The 21612-nt window shown below is 58.2% G+C and overlaps 6 protein-coding genes across 6 annotated transcripts; all 6 read left to right on the forward strand.

Annotated features, from left to right (window-relative positions):
* Window positions 1–1856: 1856 nt before the first annotated feature.
* Window positions 1857–4637, forward strand: LDBPK_365020 (hypothetical protein, conserved; the record flags this gene model as incomplete). The annotated part of the gene is made up of 1 exon (XM_003865568.1): window positions 1857–4637. One exon carries the CDS (start codon window positions 1857–1859, stop codon window positions 4635–4637), a length of 2781 nt encoding a protein of 926 aa, XP_003865616.1.
* A 902-nt stretch (window positions 4638–5539) lies between these two features.
* On the forward strand, window positions 5540–7075 carry LDBPK_365030 (hypothetical protein, conserved; the record flags this gene model as incomplete). Its single annotated transcript, XM_003865569.1, has 1 exon — window positions 5540–7075. The coding sequence occupies one exon, from the start codon at window positions 5540–5542 to the stop codon at window positions 7073–7075; it is 1536 nt and encodes a 511-aa protein (XP_003865617.1).
* A 1002-nt stretch (window positions 7076–8077) lies between these two features.
* Window positions 8078–8914, forward strand: LDBPK_365040 (hypothetical protein, conserved; the record flags this gene model as incomplete). Its single annotated transcript, XM_003865570.1, has 1 exon — window positions 8078–8914. One exon carries the CDS (start codon window positions 8078–8080, stop codon window positions 8912–8914), a length of 837 nt encoding a protein of 278 aa, XP_003865618.1.
* Window positions 8915–9684: 770 nt separating this feature from the next.
* LDBPK_365050 (hypothetical protein, conserved) lies at window positions 9685–11214 on the forward strand (the record flags this gene model as incomplete). Its single annotated transcript, XM_003865571.1, has 1 exon — window positions 9685–11214. One exon carries the CDS (start codon window positions 9685–9687, stop codon window positions 11212–11214), a length of 1530 nt encoding a protein of 509 aa, XP_003865619.1.
* Window positions 11215–11901: 687 nt separating this feature from the next.
* On the forward strand, window positions 11902–13320 carry LDBPK_365060 (hypothetical protein, conserved; the record flags this gene model as incomplete). The annotated part of the gene is made up of 1 exon (XM_003865572.1): window positions 11902–13320. The coding sequence occupies one exon, from the start codon at window positions 11902–11904 to the stop codon at window positions 13318–13320; it is 1419 nt and encodes a 472-aa protein (XP_003865620.1).
* Window positions 13321–16106: 2786 nt separating this feature from the next.
* On the forward strand, window positions 16107–19733 carry LDBPK_365070 (hypothetical protein, conserved; the record flags this gene model as incomplete). The annotated part of the gene is made up of 1 exon (XM_003865573.1): window positions 16107–19733. One exon carries the CDS (start codon window positions 16107–16109, stop codon window positions 19731–19733), a length of 3627 nt encoding a protein of 1208 aa, XP_003865621.1.
* Window positions 19734–21612: the final 1879 nt, after the last annotated feature.

Raw genomic sequence — 21612 nt, forward strand, 5'->3', positions numbered from 1 at the left:
GAAGGCGTGCAGGCCACCCGCCTCTGCGTCTGGCGCGGATCGGGCAGCACGCCGCCGGCGGAGGGACCGAGAGGGGCAGGACGGGGAGAGCTGGTTAGACGCGTGGCCTGATTCGATGACAGGGGCTGGGCGGGCGCGTCCCAGAGGGCCTGGATGTCGCGGTGGTGCGGCAGCGGTGGTGGAGCTGTGGCTGGGTGTGCGTATATTCTGTTGCCCTGTACTTGGTCGAATATGGACACGTCGGGAAAAAGAAAACGTGGCAAAAGCGCCTGCTCTGCAACTATTCGTTCTGATGTTGCTGTCGTGATTTCTTCTCCGCTTACCGCCCACCCTTTCGGGCGCGGGCCTCTCTCGAGTCGTGTCCTGTAGCGGTTGCTCCGCGGTTTCTCTCTGTGTGGCGCTTCCGCACTTCGTGGAAGACGCCTCCCGCCTCTCCCCTTCCCTCCCCACGCACGCCATTTCGTTTCTTTTTTTTTATGTACAAGGTAATACTAGAACGACTGCACCTTGTGGGCGTCGCGCTCTTTTTCTTTTCCTTTGTTTTTATTCTCGCTTGTTTGATTTGGATTCCCCGTGCCGTTAGGACTCGAGAGGAAGACCGGACTTCCAGGCGTGCACCTCGGAGGTGCAATGCCGTGTCTTCTCCTCTTCTATCCCTTCCGAAGCTGCCTCACACTACGCAGGCATACATACACGGACGCGCAGACACAGACAGTGCGCACGGTTGCCTCGACGGCAACACCCACAACAGTGCTGCCTTGTATATATGACCCACTCGGCTGTCTTTTTGTTTTGCGAAGTGCCGCTGCCCTGTGTGTATGCCCGCTGATGTAGCTGTGCAACCATGGCGGTGAGGGAGAAGGATTTGAGTTTTTTTCGGTCTCCTTTCTCTCAGCCGATGTGAAGTAACCCGATGTTGTTCCTCCTTTCCTTGTAGCCTTCGCAAACTATCAGCAACAACGAAAGAAAAAGGCGAAACGCTATACACAGATAAAAGAGCAGCAAGCTCACTGGGGCGTCTCTCTTACCAACAACGACATCTCCACAGGAGTGCAGGTGGCATGCACCTGTACGAGCGCGGTCCTTTGTGGTGCTGCTGCGCGCTCGCATACATATTTCGGTCTCCTCCAGTTTTCCCCGCTGGGCATTCGGGTGGTGGTGGTGGGGGAGGGGGCAGCACAGAAGCGGCAGCAGGCAAGCATGGGTTGCCGCAAGCGAATGCGACGAGTGCGACACTTGCCTTCCAAAACAGGAGATGTAGCCGAGCAAAGACCGGCGGCGCGTATGTGAACGGTAAACTTTTGCTTTCTCACGCGTTTTCTCCCTTTTTGTGTGTCTGCTGCTTCCATCCTCGTGCATGTGCGCATCTCTCCCTCTCGCTCGCGCGTGTGCCGGTTCTCACAAATTCGCCCACCTCTCGCGGTGTCTCGCAGTGCACCTTCCCACACTGACGGGCAATTTCTCAGGATCTCTCGATCTCTGCCACGCGGAGTAGCGGGAGAGCGTATTGGAGACGTGCTCCGTTTCTCTTTGGTTTCGCTCGCTCAGACATCCTCGAGGTAGCGGAGAGCGCCATCGTCATGTGTGGAGAACGCACCGTCATAGAACAGGGGAAGCGATATACAATCATCGGGGGCTTCTTTGCCCTTTTTCGGTTCTCGTGTTGTTTGTTTGTAGGATCTCACCCTCGCCTCCGCCTTTTCTAAGCAGTTCGTGTACACACTCGTTCACAGACGCATCAGCGCCGAGCTGGTCACTTGCGTACGACTTTCCTCACTCCACCCCGCCCCCTCCCCGCCTCTCTGCACGTCCTCGTGCGTGACTATCTTCCTTGCTCTCGGGAATACGTATCTCGCATGTTCTCGGAATCCGATGAAAGCACCTATACGGTGCACGAGGTCCATCGTGATGACGGCGGCGCCGTGCCCAAGCCGGTGGAGAGTCAGACGGAGCCAGAGACGAGCTCTCATTTGGCGCGGTACTACCGCCTCGGGACAAAGGAGCGGCACGCCTTTGACGAACACATGCGCCATCTTCGGCAGCAGGTAGCGGCGGTGGAGCGGGAGCGGCAATTCCGTGTGTCGCATCCGTTCCAGCCAAAGACCTGTACGCCCTTCGCAACTGTCGCAGACGCAGTCACGGATGCAGCGCAGGCCGACAGTCCAAGCCGCTTAGCACCTCCGGTCGCCTCTGGCATCGGGTCGTCCTCGTCACCGTCGGGCGTGCGTCCAGTCTTTGAGCGGCTAGCCGCGCAGGCGGTGCAGCTGGAGATGCGGCGACGCCACCGCGAGGAGCAGCGGCGGCGAGCCGAGGCAGCGTCTCTACGTGGTGCTTTTCAGCCCCACATAAACCACACAGCCCCCATCTACGCTGAGCGCCTGCAGCACCTTGACCTGGTCCCCGTGGAGGAACGACTTCTCCACTACGGCGAGTTTGTCGCTCGCGAACGCCAACGGAAGCAGGAACTCAAGGAGGTAGAGCAGACAGTGGCGTGGCAGTCTACACAAGCATCTGTGGTAGGTGCAGGTACCTCTCAGCCACGAGGTCCGGAGGAGCGTCGCCAACAGCAGGAGGAGTTCCTGGCGCGCAATCACCGATTTCTCGCAGAGCGGTCGAAGCACCGCCAATGCGCAGAGGCAGCGGCCGCTGAGGCCTTCTCCTTTCAGCCCAAAATCTCCGCTACGTCCGCCGCGCTTGACGAAGCGCGCCAGCGCTGTGCGAACGCCGTTTCCACTAGCGAACTGGGCCAGCTCCTCAACCGCTCCGTCGACGCGCCGCCTCTTAGCATCTCCAAGACCTCTGCCAACGCTGGGCGCCGCAGCGACGCCCTCTACGCATTAGCGGTGGCTCGGCAGCGCCAGCGGATGGAGAAGCTGGATCACAACAGTTCTAACAGTGGTGAGACCACTAACGGTGTCGACAAAGGCAAAGCTGTCGAGGGGCCGAAGGCGACCCATCAGCCGCTGACGAACCCGACGTCAGCCAAGTGGATCGCCGAAGGAGCGCACGGGCCATTCTTCCAGGAGGACTTTGTTCGTCGTCAGGCACTCTACGAGGAAGTGAAGCGGGAGGAGGCGGCGCTCCGTGCCACCGCCGTGCAGGAGCCAGAGCTCAGCAGTGGCAGACCTGCCGCGCACAAGGTGGATGCAAAGCAGCTGAATCAGCGTCTCTACTACAGCGCTAAAACGGCACGCGAGGCTTCGGAGCGGCGTAGACAGGCTCTGGTGAGTGCGCGTGAGTGTCCCTTCCGCCCGCAACTGTCACCTGGAACGAAGTACGTGCTGCAGCACATGCCCTCCCGTGACGGCGATGTTGTGAAGCGGCTGACGTCGCAGCGGGGCAGCGGCTCGAGCGGCGGTGCCCGCGTTGCCATGGACAACGATCTATACGCTCCTGCACCGGCGCACCAGCCTTCCTTGCAAGGCCACTCTCGTAGCCCTTCACAGCAACGAAAGACCGAAGTGAAGAACTCCACTGAAGTCGGGCAGGACACCCGGCGAAGAAGAACGTCTCTGCGCACGGCGTCGCCTCGAACAGAGGCACGGGGCGAAAGAGCTGACGGGAGCGGTGACGAGCTACCGGCGCAGCAGCAGCAACGAAAGCAGCACGGCCGCCCTTTGACGCTTGACCAGGTGGAGCACTTTTATCAGCGACAAATCGCCGCTCTCCAGCAGCGAAAGGACTTGATTCAAGAGCGCAGGGAGGGCAAGGCGATGGAGGAACTTGTGGAATGCACGTTTCGGCCCCGCACGAACACGGACCGACATGTGGGTATGGAAAGCGGCGCGGGCGAGGGGGCGGACACTGCGGTGTCCGTGAATCACGTCACTGGTGTCTCGGCGTTTCTTGAGCGGCAGGCCGTCGCACGAGTGCGCAAGGCGGAACACGACGAGCTCGTACGCACCGTGGGTCTTCCACGGCACAAGAGTGCGGGGAGCAACGGCACATCTTCGCGCACCACGGCCTTGAGCCCGTTCAAGTTCCAGACGGAGATGCGCCGCCAACGATTGCCGAGCTCCCCGCTTGAGAGCAAGCAGCGTCGTGAAGCCGCCCCCTTCTCTACGGCAGCGCTGACGACGGCGGAACGCGCCTTGCACGAGGCGATCGAGCAGTCGCGTCGCTGCCCGGGCGCAAGTTCGCAGGCGCCGCTCTTCCCTCTTCCCGGATGCGCGCATGCGAGCGAGGATGGCGTGCACTTTGACGACCGCGGTCATGTTGCGGCAGCGTCGAAGGACGTGGAGGAACCGACGTCGCGCGTGCCCCCTTCAACGCTGTCAACGGAGAAGAAAGGGCGCGGCGATGCAGCCGCTGTCGGGGTTGGCTACGATCGGCCATCGCTCTTCTCCTTGATCTCGCCGAATACTTTCTCTGGTAGGAGCCTGGGCTCTGCCGCTTACGAGTCTGGAAACGGAAAGGGCACACCTGCGGGACGCGGCTTTGCCAGTGACAAGCCATCACCATCTGCCCTGAAAGGCTCCAAGCAACGCCTCACCGCTAGCGTGAAGCGGCAACGCCGAAACCGCTCAGTCTCCTTTGTAGAGGAGGCCGCCGACACGCCAGTGGCAGGTGTGGCGCTCAGAGGTCGTAAGTCGTTCGCCGATCCCGCCCACTTGGCGTTCCTCAGTGGAGAGCTGTGAGGGAGGTATGGCGCGACGCGAACGCGAGTTGTTGGACAGAGCCGCTGTCGAATAGAGGCAACCTTGACAAACCCGTCGCTTCTTCTCTCTCTCGGGTGTGCCGATCCCGGGGAGGGGGCATAGAAGGAAGAAACATATAGAACATCTGATCACTTGTGTGCGAGGAGCATCCCGTGGAGCGTCTGTGAAGAGCCGCCACCACAGACGCGCACGACGGCCATACAAGCAACGCTGCTTTGCATCTTCGCAGATGCACGTCTAACACATGAGCGTTGGAAGCAGAGAAGAAAAAGTGCCGGCCTGCACCAAATTGGTGCAGCTGCGGCACATGGGCACAGATACACGCACACAGGCGCAGTTGCCCCCGCCCCCGTCCCTTCCCAGGTTTTTCTTTTGCTCGTTCGTCGATGCCTTGTGCACACAAAAAAAGCACAGAGAAGGAAGACGAGCAATTTTCAGGAAAGTGCTGCGTCGACCCCCTGCTCTGTCTCTCCCTCTCTACATCTGTATATATGTATAGATAGGTACACTTCTCGCTTGCTGGCTTTCCTCGTCTTTCTTCTGTGCGTTTCCAGCCGCACGGTCTACTGCTCTCCGTCTCTCCTTGTGCGCCCTCTGTGGCTGTGCTGGAAAAAGACGGAGAGAGCCCTCGAAGGCATCGATGCCACTGTGCCTGCACGAACTCCCCCTCCCTCCCCCCCCAAACACACACAGACGCACACGCCTGTGTGCGCATAGATTCACCTGGACACTTTCATAGATTGCCAGCCGCGTCATTGGACACGGTCGCGCTGCTTCTTTTTGCTGGCAGCTCGTGCAGAGACACAGTGACGCCAGAACAGGAACAAAACTTAGTGAAAGAATCCAGGTGGGCTGCCTCGATCAAGGTGCACGCCCTCCTTATGCCCCCGCTAGCGCCGAGGCGAAGGCGGAGGACGAGTGAGCTGAAGTTCCGCCACACGAAGCGGCGTCGAGTATCTGGGGCACTGGTGAAGCGAGGCATCGAGAAAGAGTTCGACCGCACACTGCCCTTTTGGCGGTGCTTTATCGATCTTCGGCTCACCACTGGACGCGTGCCGGAGGTAGTGACGCGACACACGCAGGTGCTGTGCCGCATTCCTTGTAAGGTCTTCAAGCGTGTTGATGTGGTGTGGGCACGCACCACTGTGCAACTGAGACCTGTGCATGCGCCGACGTGGCAGGAGCGCAAAAACGGGCCGCGGCCGCCACGCGCGAGCTACCCGGTGCCGGCGAAAGCAGCCGCAGAGCGTGCCGTGGCACAAGCTAGAGCAACCACTGGGACGCCCCCGTCAGGCACCGACGGCGATAGGGCGCTTCGCGTGTACACGATTGACACGGTTCACTTTGTCCATGAGGACGCCTACAAGAGAGGGAGGGGTAGCGATCATAGCTTTCATGTGCAATCGGTGGTGTTACGCGACGCACCGCACATTCTGCAATGTGTCGGCGGCTCTATGGTGTCCTTTTCCTTGATCATCTACACGTCCCTGCGCCTCGCGCACGCGTGCGACGCGCGAAAGTGCACGCCCCAGCAACTAGGTCGTCAGCTTGAGGCTGTCATGACTGCCTACGACGAGAGCAGCTCCACCATGGCAACCGAATCAACGAGCCAGCGCGCAAACAACACCTCCTCTGCCGCCGTTGCAACGGGCACAGGGCACGGTGGAGGCGCCGCTCAGCAAGTCCACTCTACCACCCAGCCCGGAAGGGCATCTCTTGCCCACGACGGCGATTTCAAGAGCAGCTCTGAAATCGCTGCCTTTTCGGTACTACAGGCGTGGTGTCCGCCTCCGACAGTGCGTGTGCTCATTCTCGGCATGGGCGGCAACAGCATGGCTCACGCGTTGCGCGTCGTCCTCGGCGCAGACGCACTCATCGAGGTCGTTGAGGTGGAGCCGGCGGTTGTTGCGTCTTGCATGCAAATGGGCACGCTTCACGACTCTGACACCAAAACGAAGGTGCACTTGCAAGATGCAGACCAGTGCCTTGCAAACCTTCCACCCACCGCGTACGACTTCATTTACATGGACATCTTCGAGCCAATGCAAGCGACTATGCGCAACCTGCACCCGTGGGTGCTGGCAACACGCACACTTCTCAAGCCAGGCGGTCTCTTGGTGATGAACGACCATCATCTGCCCTCTGCTGCGGGTGTGGCACCGTACGCGAAGGTCTTCGGTGAAGGGAATGTGCAGGCGGTGAACCTGCGTGGGTGGAGCGAGAGCATCGTTGTTTGCGTCGCGCCAGGCGATGCATCGACGGACAAGTACTCACTGAACGTTTCCAAGACACATGCAGACATCGCATTCAACATTTACGAGACGCTTGTACCCGGGTGGCTGCCTCACCTTTCGTGGTTGGTGAAGGCGAAGACGTATCGACACGAAGGCGTTCGCTGCCGTCTGTGGACGTCGTGACAGAAATGGATCTCGGGAACGCATGAGGAGGGGTGTTGTCTGACACATCATCGTCGTTTTTTTTTGTGTGTGTGCATGTGTATGCTTTTATCATGGGCTGTGGTCACCCAAACGTCGCAGTTGTGTATCACGGTGCTCCGGCGGCTGAGCATATTAGTTGCCACATCTACAAACAAAAGCACACACGCAACAAAACACATGAGGAGGTGGCTGGCTCGGTGCTGGCGTCGAATCTTACTGAAAGCGCCGCGGCACGCAGTCATGGCAGTGCTGAAACCGCCTCGACGCCTTGGAACCAGATAGATGAGCAACGAGAGCTTTCCAGTCTGTCAAATAGGAAACAGCAGGAGGGGTACGCGTGCTCATCGCGCTGTTGCGGCTCTCTCAGCTTCACGAAGCCCTTCTGGCGGCCTAAGAAGGTGCGCGCGGGTTTGGACGTGCACGCGCTTCCTCTAGGGCTGGCAGAGAGGAAGAGGCTGGACCCTTTTCCTCTGCAGTGGATAGCGCGGCGACGCCCATTGCTTTCCGTAGATGGGATTCCAGTATGTTCGTGCCACAATGTCCCTAGCGACAGTGCCATACCCTCCACGGCCTCTATCTTTGTTACTCGCACTGTCCTCCCTGTGTTTCCCGGTGACTCCACGATGGCAAACGACGCTGTGGGTCGCTCGACACGTGATTTCCGAGTCAGTTACCGAGAAGGTGCGAAAACGGCGTGCAAGCACCGGCCCCCTACCTTCGCGACTACCACCCCCACCCTACCCGCTCTCTCTCTCTCTCTCGCTGCTCGCAAGCAGAAGCACACACACACTTGCCTGCCATCATATTTGCTCGGGTAATGAGCGCGGAGAGTGACACCGCCGCTGCTTTCTTCTCTTTCTTTTCGGTCTCTTGCTGAGCGCCCCTCTCCTGAGCTGGCCTGCGTTGTGGCTTCTTCAGTGTGCCTTCTCTGCTCGCCCACTTTTCCCTTCACCTTTCCTTCGCTCTTGAGGGTCGCCGAGCATGGCTTCCTTATCTGCGGCACGCGTAGCACGCTTCACCTCGCGTTGGCTGACGGAGGAGCTCAACAGCTTTGCACGGTCAGGTAACTGGGAAGGCGCCCTGCAGATGTTTGAGCACATGCAGCAGTCCAGCCTGGTGCGTCGGAATGTGTTCCACTACACAACGGTACTGACGGCGTGCACTCGTGCTGGGCAGATGGACGCCGCCATGATGGTCTTTCGCCAGATGAAGGCAAATCAAGTGAAGCCGAATGTGTACACGTACACCACCCTGATCAACGGCTGCGCAAATGCCAAGAAGCTCGACTTGGCGCTGCGTATTTTCGCTGAGATGCGACTGGTTGAGGTCCCACCTAATGTGAAGACGATGACAGCGCTCATCTCCGTCTGCTCACGATGCGGGCAGTGGAAGAAGGGTTTACAGGTGCTGGATCAGTGCGAGGAGTTCTTTATTGCACCGAATGCACTCACCTACACGGCAGCCATGGACGGCTGCCGTCGGGCCGGGGTGTGCACACCGGCGATAGCGTTGCTGGAAGCAAGAATGACGGATCCCAGCCAGGTACGGCCAAATGAAGTGACTTACAACACCGTTCTTGGCGCCTGTGCGGCTGCCAAGGATCACAAGGCTGCATTGCGGGTATACGCGCGTATGACGGCAGACGGCTATGAGCCGATAGAGTACACACGCGAGTTGCTCAGGGAGGTCTTTCGCGGAACATCCCTCGACGGCCTTGCTGACAACTTGACGGTGCGCGTAAAGACGTCCAAGTGGGAGGCGTACGTGCCGGACTCGGATCCGGCCACAGCATTGCGAGCCGCCCAGGAAGGCGGCTGAGGGAAACAAATTAGGATCGCATCGGTGAATGTTTCTCTCTCGTATGTGTGCATCCGCTTTCACAGAATGTTTTCTCCTCTCCTCTCCCCCACTCTCCTCCTACGTGGTGCTCATGAAGGTGCGCTGCGAGCGCAGATTGCTGCTGTGGTGCGTGGGTGCGTGCTTTTGTGTTGCTGTGTTCGTGCGGTTGCTTGACGGTCTCTTTGCGTCTCGTTCTTGTGTGCGTGTGCGTGCAGAAGCCGGACTTGTTTGCTCTCTAATCAAGGCCAAATCGAAGAAAACGAGGAACGGCTGTGAAGGCATCCACCTTGGCTGATTTCCTTTGCCCTGTGGCTTTCGGTCGCTGTGTACGCTCCGTCCAGTGCAAGCAATCACCTTCGGTGCGCTGCACGACACCCCGTATGAGCTCGCGCTTTTCGCAAAAATATGTATGTATATATATATATTACTAGGAGTCTCACCCTTTTGTACCTCCCCTCCATTTTTCCCGTCTTTCTCAACGAACCAGCTACTCGGTGAAGTCTGTGTTGCCACCGCAGACTAAGTCGGTGAACAGCGTCTCATCTTTCTTCCTGTGCTGCGCTACACACGAAAGCGTCGACAGTCTTTGACCTGGTCAAGGGCGAGGCCACGGGTTCGCCCTGTGTGTCCACTTTCAAAACGAGTCCAACTCAGTGGGCAGGTGTTCGGCCACCTATCTTTCTTGCGTACACGAAAGCGCAAAAAAAGACAAAAAAGGAAAAGCCACAACAGCAGACGGACGCACAGGGATGAATCAGACAAGTATGGAGGAGCTCCTCGCTGCCAACGCGGATGCCGCCCAGGAACTCCGCGGCGTTGCCGTGCTGGATGTGCCTGCCTTCGACCCTGATGGGCCTCCTCGGACGTTCATCAGCAACAGAAGTAGCAGCAGTGCGATGATGTCCGAGGCGATGCGACGACGCGCGAACGTGTTGTGGCGAGCCCTGTACCCGCGTACTGCGCCACCCACCACCGCCGCCGTCGCGACGTCCTCCAAGAACGGCGTCGGAGCAGATGCCGCTACGCAGACCGATCCTCCCTGCCACGATGTAGTGCGTCAAGGTATCGTGACCGTGGTTAGCAACACGTCGGGTGAAGCGACCAGCAAGCCTTCTGCGTCAGCGAGCAGCGGCATGCTGACGCATAAGCGGGCTCGCGACGGTGACGACATTGTCTCGGTGAATCCGGAGCAGCTAAAGGCCCGCAGCGCTCTTGTGGTGTCGAAGGCCGCCGCGGAGGAGGCGGAGGCGCGGAAGTACTCTCCCCCGCCAAAGTGGAGGCTCGCAAAGGTGCTTGTGGGCCATCAAGGCTGGGTCTGGGCGACGGCTGTAGAGCCTGGCAACAAGTGGTTTGCGACCGGCAGCTTTGATGCCATTATCAAGGTATGGGATCTCGAAACAGGGGTGCTCAAGATGAACTTGACGGGGCACAAGGAGGCCGTTCGGTCTATCTCGCTCAGTAAGGTGTCTCCGTACATGTTCAGCGGCAGCGACGACCACTCCGTAAAGTGCTGGGATCTCGAGCGCAACGAAGTGGTGCGCGAGTTCTTTGGACACAAGAGCGCAGTGCACTGCGTTGCAGCTCATCCATCATTGGATGTGGTCATTAGTGGCGGCCGCGACAAGACGGTGCGCGTCTTTGACCTGCGCTCGCGGGCCGTCGTGCACACGATGTTGGGACACACGGACAGCGTGATGTCGCTGGTGGTGCAGCAGGAGGAGCCTCAGGTGATCTCCGGTGGTAGCGACGGGTTCATCTACCTATGGGATTTGGCGTCTGGCAAACCGCTTCAGCGGCTCACGCGTCACAAGAAGCCGGTACGTGGACTGGCCTTCACCGCCGCCGGCGACGCGCTCGTGTCGTGTGGTGCCGACGAGGTGCGTGTATGGAAGCTGCCATCAGGCCACTTTGTCACGAACGCCAGCACGCGCGTCCTTGATGGCCACAAAAGCAGGCCTGCTACAAGCGCATCCGCCGGTGGCGCTGACGAGGTGGGGGAGTACTCGTACCGGTGGAGCTGCTGTGCAGTGAGCCCACGCAATGTCTTGGCAGTCGGCAGTCAAGATGGCGAGTTGGCGTTTTATGATTGGAACATTCCGCAACCGAGGCGGGTGGCGGGGCGGCACTACGCGCCGTATCAGTGGGCGAAAACAAAGTCGCTGCCAGGGACGCTGCATGGTGAGGGCGGCATCAATGCCCTCACCTACGACGTCTCGGGCACTCGCCTCATCACGGCAGAGAGCGACAAGAGCGTGAAGATATGGCGGATGCGCGACTAAAATGAGACACCATGTGCGTGCGCGCGCGCGCATGCGTCTGTGAAGCTGTTGTCCATCTGCGCTTCTGTTTGTTGCCTGTGCAAACGCGGGCAGTGCCATGGTGCCAGCTCCGGAAGCGAAAAGTCGTGCTGATCGTAGTAGGTCGTCTCTTAACAGCAGAGGCGACTCCCAGGCTTCTCCTCTCCCACACAAAACGCACACAAGTGCGAAACAATACCAAAAGACGTGCGTCAGCTCCAAAAAGATGGCGCGGAAGGAAGGTAGCTTCTTGCGTTGTTGTTGATCACCCTCTACAGCAGCGCCGTCGTTCGCGAGCCTCTGCGGGAGTGATGGCGCCCCTTGTGTTGGACGACGCGAGAGAAAACAAAACGGGAGAGGTGACACTACCTTCCTGTGCCTGCACACATGCGTGCTAGTGCCATGTTCTTGTCGGAGGAGGGGGGGCCGCATCCTCCTCGTATGTGGGTGCTCTTCTTCTCACACTCCAACCCCCTTTTTCCCCCTCTCCGACTCTATACATATGTCTGTGCTTGTGGGCTATTTTGTTTCCCCGCGCCGTCTCTGTGATTCTTGTGCCTCCCGAGTCCGGTCTCGGCCTGTGAAAAATCAAAACGACACGGGAAAGCCAGAGACACTTTCGGTCTGCTTTTTCTTCTCTTGTCGCCTTATCGTCCTTCCGAGCTTCAGATGACGTCAGGCTACTGTAGCTACGCCAGTGCTTCAGGCAGCGGTCATGAACGTGTCACGCGCATTCTCGTCGTTGGCGAGGCAAGCGTCGGCAAGACGCTGCTCATCCGGCGCCTGTGCGACCACATTTTCGGCGACACTTCCATTACGAGCACCGATGAAGTGTCAGCCCCCGAGAGCCCATATCAATCACAGAGTGCAGTGGCCGATGACGACCTCGGCCCCAAGTGGGGGCCGACGGTGGGGATTGCTGTGGATGCTCTGAAGCGTACCACGACGGTGCTTGACGATACCGTCACCATCCCGAATGTAGCCATGTCTACACCGTACGATACAGCCGCTATGACGAGGTACACGGCGCCGCCGTCCAACTTCCACTCTGGCGAGAACGGCAACTACCCAAGCTGCTCTGTCTACGGCACCCCCTGCTCGACCAGCGGCTACGGAGGATCAAACAGCGTGCTCCAGTATCGGGGGCAGGGCTTCGTCGGCTCGAACACCTCCTTCGCCCTGCCGCATCTGGTGGCCAGCGCCTCGCCTCCGCGTCGGCAAACCGTGCTGCAGACCGTCGAGTTTCATGAACTAGGCGGCACCCACGGCTATCGCGATGTCGCTCGGATGCTTCTGCGCAACATCCATTATGATGGGGTCATGTTTGTGTACCATCGCCGCAGTCTTACCAGCACGCTGTACCTCAAAGAGTGGTACCGCTGGATACGCAGCGTCCTCTCCGCCAGCCCGGACATAGGCAGCGATTACGGCGCCGAGGCCAACAAGCCGGCGAAGTCCTCGAAAACGATGCCGCGGTTTATGTTAGTGGGCACCCAACTACCCGGTGACGAGCTTCCCGCTGCCGCGGCTGGGCTCGCGAAGACCACCGCGGAGACACTGCACATGGCCTGCGGCGCCATCTCTGACGAGACCCTGTTGGATGGAAACTTGGAGGTGAAGTTGCGCGCTCTGCAGTCCCCGCAAACACTGACACAGCGCCGTGGCGTGCGGCATGCACTGGGCAAGGTGCTCCGTAGACTAGCGTGGCCGTACCACGTGTGGTGGTGCGTGTCGCACCCGTTTTTCCTCCTGTCGAAGCAGTATCAGGAAGAGCTCGGGCCGCGCAGCCGGCTCGGCGCTTGTGGCTCACGCGTCGTTGAGCGATTTGTGTGGCTGCTTTACCAGGCCGAGCAGGCACTAATGTACGTGATGGCGGTCATTTTGTTCGGCCCCTACCAGGAAGCTGTGGTTCTTGGTCATTCACGCTTGAAGCAGACTCTGGAGGAGATGCTGAAGGATGAGCTGTGTGTATCGCAGGCGCACGTGTGTCGCCTGGACAGCAACATGTCCCTGCAGTCTTCTTTGGACGATGTGGTTGCCTTCTTTGACATTCTCCTCCGCCAAGATGCACCGGACGAGGGACGCTGAGACGCATGAAAATGATCAGTGTTGTTTTTATTCTCGTCCGCTGTGGACGTTTCGAGGGGAGGGGTGCCACCCATCCTTGCTCTAACTTGTCTCTCTCCTCACTTCTCTCTCATTGTGCATCCTAGGTGTTTATATGCTCGCTGTCGATCCTTTCCGCTTTTCTTTGCTATCTTCTTGGCCACTCTCTTGACCCCCCCCTCCACCACCACCACCACTCGCTACTTGCTTCTCCCTCCTCCCACCCTCTCAGTTCCTCTTCTGTGGCGCTGACAGATACGTTCATGCGCGTCTGTGTGAGTGCGCAGTTGTGCGCTTATTTCCGGGCGCATCATTTCACACTGCGTTTTCTTTTCATTTCGGCTTATCTTATTTTCTTTTATGTTCGTTCTCTCCATCCGAATCACCCACACATAGGCACGCGCTCCTTCTGCCGCTGTGCGCGTCTTGGCCCGTGCCTCAGAATGTGAGCCTGAGCGTGTGTGTCTTTGCGTTTGTGTGTCTGTCTGTCTCTGTGTGTGTGTGTATGTGTGAAGTGGGGGGGGGGGGAGGTGGCTGTGTATATCCCGGTCGGCAAATCCGCTTCATAACTTCCGCGTCGCTGCCTTCGTGCTCTTGCGCGATTTATGTTTTTTTATGTTGCAGCTGTTTTGTTCCAAGTCGCTTTTTCTGCTCCCCCTCTCCCTGAGTGCCCAGGCATCACGCTAAGGGAAGGGGAGGGGCCGGTGTACGATGAGGCGAGAAAGACAAGGACATAGTGCGTCCGCTGCCACAGCGGCGATTTTGCAGCATATGAACTAGAACTGCATGAAGACAAACTTTTAAGAGAGGCATGTCGAGTTCGGTGATTTCGATCCATGACCCCTTTCTCAGAAATGGGAAAAGACGCAACGGCGTTGTCCCCTCCACCCCACCGCCCCTTCCTCTCTCACACAGACATCCAGAGGAGAGTTTCCCTGGGCGTCAAATCGCTCTTTCCTTTTCGCGTGTGCATGTGTGTGTGTGTGTGTGTGTGTGTAGGTCTGTGGCACGGCTGCTCTGACGTGTAAACTGGTACGTTGCTCATTTTGAGGAGCAGAAGGCGGCATGTGTGGCGGCACGCCTCAAATTTGGCGTCGATGCAATGATGCGTGTGCTTCTCAGAACGGAGGTCACTCTGCGTGTCAACAGAGAGAGGGGCACGGCGTGGCGTGCGCCAGCGCCTCCTTCACTCCTTCCAAAATGATAGAAACACGCGCACATGTCTCTCTTCGCGTCGTTTGCATGCATGCTTCCCGCTTCTACTGCTCCTGCGTCTTGCTTTCTTTTCTGTTCATACCTGTCGCCGCGCCGCCCACCCACACACACGTCATCGTCTTACACAACTTACTCCTCTGGTGTGTTCAGTGTGTCGCTCCGGTCTCCAAGCTGTTGCCCAGTACGTAATTTTACGCTATCACTCTGAGGTCAAGCGCTTGTGGGAGTGCAGACGTGTGCACCCCGCGGGGGGCAATAAAGTGAGCCCCGTCGAAAGGCCGCTCGCATGTGGGTCTCTGTTGCCTGCGTTTACGGTGGCCCACATCTTTTTTTCTTCAGCGACTCGAGTGCAACTTCCGTCTTGCGCGGCAGTCGACTTGGTCGGGCGAGTAGGAAGTGACGAGTTCTGTGCCTAAGTGGGCTGCAAGCGCGCTCTGACCATCCCTGCGCTCTCTCGTCGCCCTACCTGTTTCTCGTTCCACTCCCTCATTTTATTTCACCAGTACATATTTATATATATATACATCTGTTGAACCTGCTTGCTTGATTGGCACTGTTGTTGCCGACGTGGGGGAGGAGTCCCACGTGGTAAGACCAAAACGAGAAGCGTACAAGCGTACAGACATTTACACACAAAGTGGCTCACACTCCACCCCACCGCGTGTCTTTCGTATGAGGTGAGGCGCCTCTCTTAGATTTTCTCCTCTTTCTTTCCTTGTTGGTTCCCGTGCAAGTGTGTGGATGAGGGGGGGAAGGTGGCACTGAAATTAGCAGAGATATAGGCACGCACATTCCACACTGATTAGCAGTTGTTTATACATCTATATATAGATTGTCTCCTCGCATGTGCGTGCCTGCGTTGTCTGCGTGGGATCAAGTCACAGTTTTGGCTTTTAGTGCAGTGGCGGGGAGCGCCCTCTCCCCCCCCCTATTTCCTCTCGCCCGTCATTTTTTTTTTCGTGTTCAGTTGTGCGTTTCTGTTCCACAGCCCACTGCGCAACTCATCTTGTCCTCTTCCTTGCCCTTTTTTTTATTCCGGCTTTGCAGCTTTTTGTCATATTCCGCTGTCCCGCTTGCTCTCTCCCGTCCCCTTCTTCCTCCTTTCCCGTCGGCCAGCATTCCGCAAAAACGGGACCCATTGTGTGTTTGTTTCTTCGCTCCTACTGCACACTCCCCCCTCCGCTCCCTGACTCTTTCCGTTGCAGTTGCCCTCGTGGCACACAGCTCCACGTAACCCACTTGAGAAGATACACCTTTCTCTCGGTCAAACGCATAGAATCAGCGTGTTCTTGCTCTCTTGCTTTTCGTTGTCGGGCTCCTCTCTCTTTTCTGTGCAGCTGTAGTCTTCATACACACACACACACACACATACAGACCCCCCCTCCACCGTAGGTCCTTCAGTGCACCTCTGCGCACCAGTGAGACGAGCAGAAATCTGCACGAACAAGAAACAAAAATACGCCAGCCCAAAGAAAACACTTGAAGTGGTACGAGGACACATAACGATCATCGAAATCCTCGCAAGCAACGAAAACGGAAACTTGGCCGCGGCAATGGACTCAGATCTGAGTAAAACCTTTGGGTCCGTGCGATCAGCGCACGCATACGATCAACGTGTCAGCAGCACCCGCCAGGCGTCCTCCTCCTTCGTCAACATAAATCAGAAGCGATCGTGGCGCCCCACATCGTCGCTGTTCCAACCCATTCTGGATTACATGAGCTCCGCCCCATTTGCGCTGGCGGCCGCCAATCCGTTTCTGCGCCTATTCGTGGAGCGCAACGCGGAGGGCGGCGGCTTTTCAATGCGTGACTACCAGGTCACCCCGATCCTGCTGGGGCAGAGCAGATGCGGGTGCGACAGCGCCGGCGGGGCAGACGCGCTCACTCGAGAAGGCATCACCCCCATAGTGAATGGAGGTTTGTTTTGGGGCTGTGACGCGCTGGGCGACAGTCCAGCGGCTGCATACAGCGGTGCCTGTCTGGGCACGAGCGGCTTGGTCGTCGAGGAGGACGGCGTTATGGAAGCCTGGTGCGGCAAGCCATGTGATGACGAGAAAATCCATGACGACGACAGTGGGCCACGATCCGGTGCGAGCGCTAGAGTGCCGCGTGTAATTCCACTCTACATCAGTGGCGTCGACGCACCGCAAGGTCTGAGTCCGCTGTCGAACCACTGCTACCCGTATGTCGGCGTGAACCGCGTTGCTCCGTCCACGACGCAGGCCGTCAGCCTCTCACTCAAGTCGAGCTCTGCCGCTGCGGCTGACATGCGCGACCGCATGTGCCTTTGGGAGTGTGGGCGAAGCACGGCGCTCGAGATGTCCCTCTGCGTGTGCATCACCTGCAAGTCCGGCGCGGCCCTTCACCTTCTGACTCTTGGCGCGTGGTGGCTTTCGCGCTACTACGGCGTCTCGCTGCGACTTCACCACGTGCACTCGGCGCAGCTGGCGGCTTTTAAAGCTGCGCAACGCGCCCTCTCTCCGAAAGAAATCCAATTGGAGAACTGCGTCATCTCCGAGGACCTGCTGCAGTGTATATCGACGTGCTCCGACCTCTTGTCGCTTTCCATCATCTCCTGCTCGGCGTCGCAGCAGGTGACGCTGCGGTGCATCGATTCCATTTTGCGCAAGGGAAACGAGATGCGGCCGGTTGACTTCTCTGATGCACACGGTACGACGTTGAACGGTTACGCGAGTGGAGGGATGGGCAGACACGACATGCGCCAAGGTTTCCGCAGGTCACGCAATAATAATAATGGGCTCTCGGCAAACAACGCGCCAACCGACCCCGGCCGTGAAGTGACGAACTGGTACCTCTCCGGCGTCCGTTCTCTCGGCTCGTTGAAGCAGCTGCGCTGCCTGCACATTCTTCACACCCCGCTGCACGAGACCTTTCTGCAGGCACTCACCACGTGCTCTTCTCTCGAGTGCATCATACTGCATCGCTGCCGCGGTGTCCGCTCTCTGGAACCGTTACGGCGGCTGGAGCATCTCCAGTCGCTGAGCCTTCACGGCCTCTCCGTCACGGACACGGACCTCCTGTCGCTCACCGGCTGCACGCAGCTGCGGCAGCTCGTGCTGGACGAGTGCCGGCAGATCACGGACCTCAGCTTCCTCGCAAACCTTCGCGGCACGCTGGAGCGCCTGTTGATGCCACGGACGTTGCTGTCCAACGCCAACATGCACCACATCGGGCTGTGTGACAAGCTTGTCGAGCTGCACCTGCAATCACTCCGTCAGCTCACGGACATTGGCGTGTTGAAGGATCTGACAGCGCTTCGCGTGCTGAACCTGAGCGACAACCTCGTAACCGACGAGGGCTGCAGTGCGCTACACTGCATGCCAAGCCTGCAGCGGCTTAACCTGGCATCCTGTCGCTGCATTACGTCTCTGGCGGCGGCTTTCACTGCGTCGGGGCGCTGCATGCATCGCCTTTTGTCGCTCGACGTGTCACACACAAACATCAGCGATGCTGGTGTGCTGTGTGTGCAGGAGTGCACTGATTTGCGATACCTAAACCTGTGTGGCTGCAGTGAGCTGAGGCGGCTGTCTTGGCTGCAGAAAATGAGCTCGCTGCGGTGGCTGAACCTTGGTGGAACTCGCGTCACGGACGAGGAGACGAAGCGCTACCTGCCGTGCACGCGCAACCTGCGCTTCTTAAGCCTGAGCGGCTGCTCCAGTGTGCGGTCGCTCTTCTTTGCCGTCAAGCTGCCTCAGCTGGAGTACTTGAACCTCGAGTCGACAAGTGTGGCAGACAGTGAACTCGCGTGCCTGTGCCACTGTCGCAAGTTGCGCTACCTATCTCTGGAGTCTTGTGTCGACATCCGCGACGTGTCGCCGCTGTGCGCACTGCCGGCGCTCTTGGAACTCAACATTTCGCTGACGGCTGTAGGTGCCTCGACTGGCGGCGCGCTGAGCACAACGTCTGGCGGCAGCGATGGCCGGAGCACCCCGCACGGGTCGTCCACACTTATTTCCTCGACATCGAGCGCTGCGTCGGCAAGGTCTACCTCGCCACTGTCCTCAATCAGCTCCGCGTCACCTGTGTCACCGAGCATTGGCGCGAGCCGATTCCCTGTCGTGCAGGTGCTGCACTTGAACGGATGCAGTCGAATGACTCGACTGGAAGAGCTGTCGAGGTGCTATCCGCAACTGCGCGTGCTCTACGCCGATCGCATCTCTGTAATGCCACCACGTGGTGTTGGTATCGGCTTCACTGGGATGGATGAGCGCCGGCGTCTTGGCACGACGCCGCGGCATCGGGGACTGCTGCAGCACACGCACAGCGTGAGCGTAAGCACTGACGAGCCAAATAGCGAGGGTCCACCGGGTGCCAACAAGTCGGTGGCGCACATTCATCAAGCTCTGCAGCAGTACCTGCCGCAGCCACCGGCTGGACCGCGACCACGCACCCCGCACGCGGTAGCGTTCCGCCACCATTCCTATCACCGCGTGAGTTCGTGTGGAAACGAGCCGCGGACAAGGAGCCGAACAGTGTCCCTGCGCTTTCCAGGTGAGGCGGCTCGCGTACTCCGGCTGGCGCTCCGACGCAGCTCTGTCACCGACGCGATGCTGGAGCAGCTGTGTGTCACATTTGCCTGCGTCTCCTGTCTTGACTTGACAAGGTGCACGGAGGTGCAGTGCCTCTCAGGCTTGGAGAACCTTTATGCGCTCAGGGAGTTGACGCTGACACAGTCCTCCGTCGACAACGATGGCGTGCGTGTCGTTAGCGCTTGCGAGACACTCGAAGTGCTGCGTCTCACCGAGTGTCGCGGTGTTTCGGACGTGAATAGTCTCGGCGGCCTGCGCAAGTTGCGCGTGTTGTGTGTGGCGCGGACTCAGGTGACCAACCAAGGGCTGGAAGGCATTGGACAGTGCCTCGCGCTGCAGTACCTAAATTGTGCAGAGTGCCGCTATTTGTCTGATGTCAACGCGCTCAGCTCTCTGAAGCACCTGATCGAGCTGCATCTCGAGCGCACCGACGTCGTTGACGCTGGAATTTGTGGAGTGATGCGATGCTCGGCGCTGCAGCGAGTCTACTTCACGCGGTGCCAGCGGCTCACCACAATGGGCGATGTTCGAACGCTTTGGCCACAGCTGGAGGTCCTTGACGTCTACGGCACATCGATCCCGACGCGTGTAGCTGGTCAAGGGCAGCAGTTTGCCTGCGCTGTCATTTAGCGCAGACTGGAAGCGGCACTGTTTGCTGTTTCGCTATCATCATTTTCTTCGCTCTCCGTATGTGCAAATGTGTGAAAGTGTAGTTGAGCCGGGCCGCTGACATCTTTGTTGTCGTCGTCCAAGGGAGGGGGGCCGCCCTCCCTTTTCTTCCCACACTTTTCGCGGCCACGTTCCGTCCCCGACGGAAGGTCTGTATGTGTGCGTGTGCATGTGTGTTTGTCATCGTTCGTGTGCCAAGCATACACTTCTGCCGTTGTCTTGCTGTACGCACTCTTTCGGGAGTGGTGCTCCAACGGCAGTCGGAGGGAGGAAACCAACAGCATCCGAAGGAAGGAAAGAAACAGAAAGAGAGGGGGAGGGCACCGGAAAGGGCTTAGCCCTTATGTACGTGTGTGCACGGGCCTGCAGACAGCGACCTCCAGACACGCATTTTACCAAGTGCCGCCATGCGGGCATGCACGCAATGCTTAGAATCCCACCACAGCACTTCGGGCGTTGTAAAAGTTGAACCTACGGGCCTCTTGTGTTCAATGGTGGCGCCGTTGATGGCGTTCCCAACGGCATCCGCTTTTCGAGGACCGGCTGCCGCTTGATCCAAATGCAAACCTGTTCCTTTCACCATCGCCACAAACGCCTCATCCCATCTCTCCTTCTCCGCAACCTTCTTTGTGCCCTCCCTCTACGTCACTGCGCATTCGCACCATTGCCGACATTATCCTTCCCCTCACGTTTCACTGCCCGTGCTTCATTACATGGGTTGTACCTCAACGGCTGTCATATTGGCCCCCACCTCCACGTCCATGACTTCCTCTACAACAACGAACCTCTTCCTCCCCCTCCCCCTCACCTCTTGAAAAAAAAAGTGAGCTCGCCATTTCTGCACACGCACACCCGTTTTCTGCTCGGCACGGCTGTTTTTTTTTTTTTTTATGTGGGTGTGTGCGTTCTCGTTGCGTTCTCATTTGTTTGCTCTTGTGGTGTCCGTCATTCTACAGGCGCGTTGTCCCTGCCAGCGCAAGCAGCACAGAATACAAAAAAGTCTGCGAACGAACGCGGGAAAGGATAGAAGAAGAGAAAGAAACAACACGAAGAAAGACGACGAGAGACTTGCGGTGCGCTGCTCTACCGACGATACGGCCCCTTGTCGGTTTGGCTTGTGGATGTGGGTGTAAGTGTGGGGTGGTGTTGTTTGTTTGGCGTTGTGGCACTCTTTTCGCCCTTCCCCCGTCCCCCCTTCCCCCCTTTTTTTTGCTCGCAGCTGTTACGCATTTTCACACACGCACACGCAAGCCTCTGATCGCGTGCGGAGAGGGAGCCGCACATTGGCTCGCTCTCTGTGTCTTTTATTTTTCTGTGCGTTTTTGTTTATGTGCGACGCGCACTGGTTCTATGACTCAGAGTTTTTGCTGCACCACACCGCTAGCCCCCCCCCCTCTCCCTTCCAGTTCTTCGCCGCACAGAAGCTTAGATGAGTTGGCACGATACCCAGGTGGCCTCAAAATATCTCTCCCGTTTGTTTCGTTGTTTTTCCTCGTCATTTGCTTTTGCGGTTTCGGAGACGTGACGCCGCGATAGAAACCCCAGGCGTGGAGACATACTTTGCTTCGTTGTTGTTGTTGACCACTGAGGAGTGGGCCTCTGTTCTCTCTTCGCCCTGAGCCTTCCTCCAATCTTTCATTTTCTGTCTTGTTTGCGTTTTTTTCTCTGTTGTGGTTTTCTCGTCGTCATCTTGGTTATGTTGTTCTTGTGGGAGCACATGGACATCAACAGTTGCAGGTAAAGGCTGCCTGCTGTTTTTTGTTTGTGTGTGTGCGTGTCCTCCTCTTCGTTGCCGCCTCCGTTTGGGTGATCGTGTTGCCTTCTCTTCTCCGTGAGTGCG

The sequence above is a fragment of the Leishmania donovani genome, chromosome 36, assembly GCF_000227135.1.
Source record: "Leishmania donovani BPK282A1 complete genome, chromosome 36".
Taxonomy (NCBI): Eukaryota; Euglenozoa; class Kinetoplastea; order Trypanosomatida; family Trypanosomatidae; genus Leishmania; species Leishmania donovani.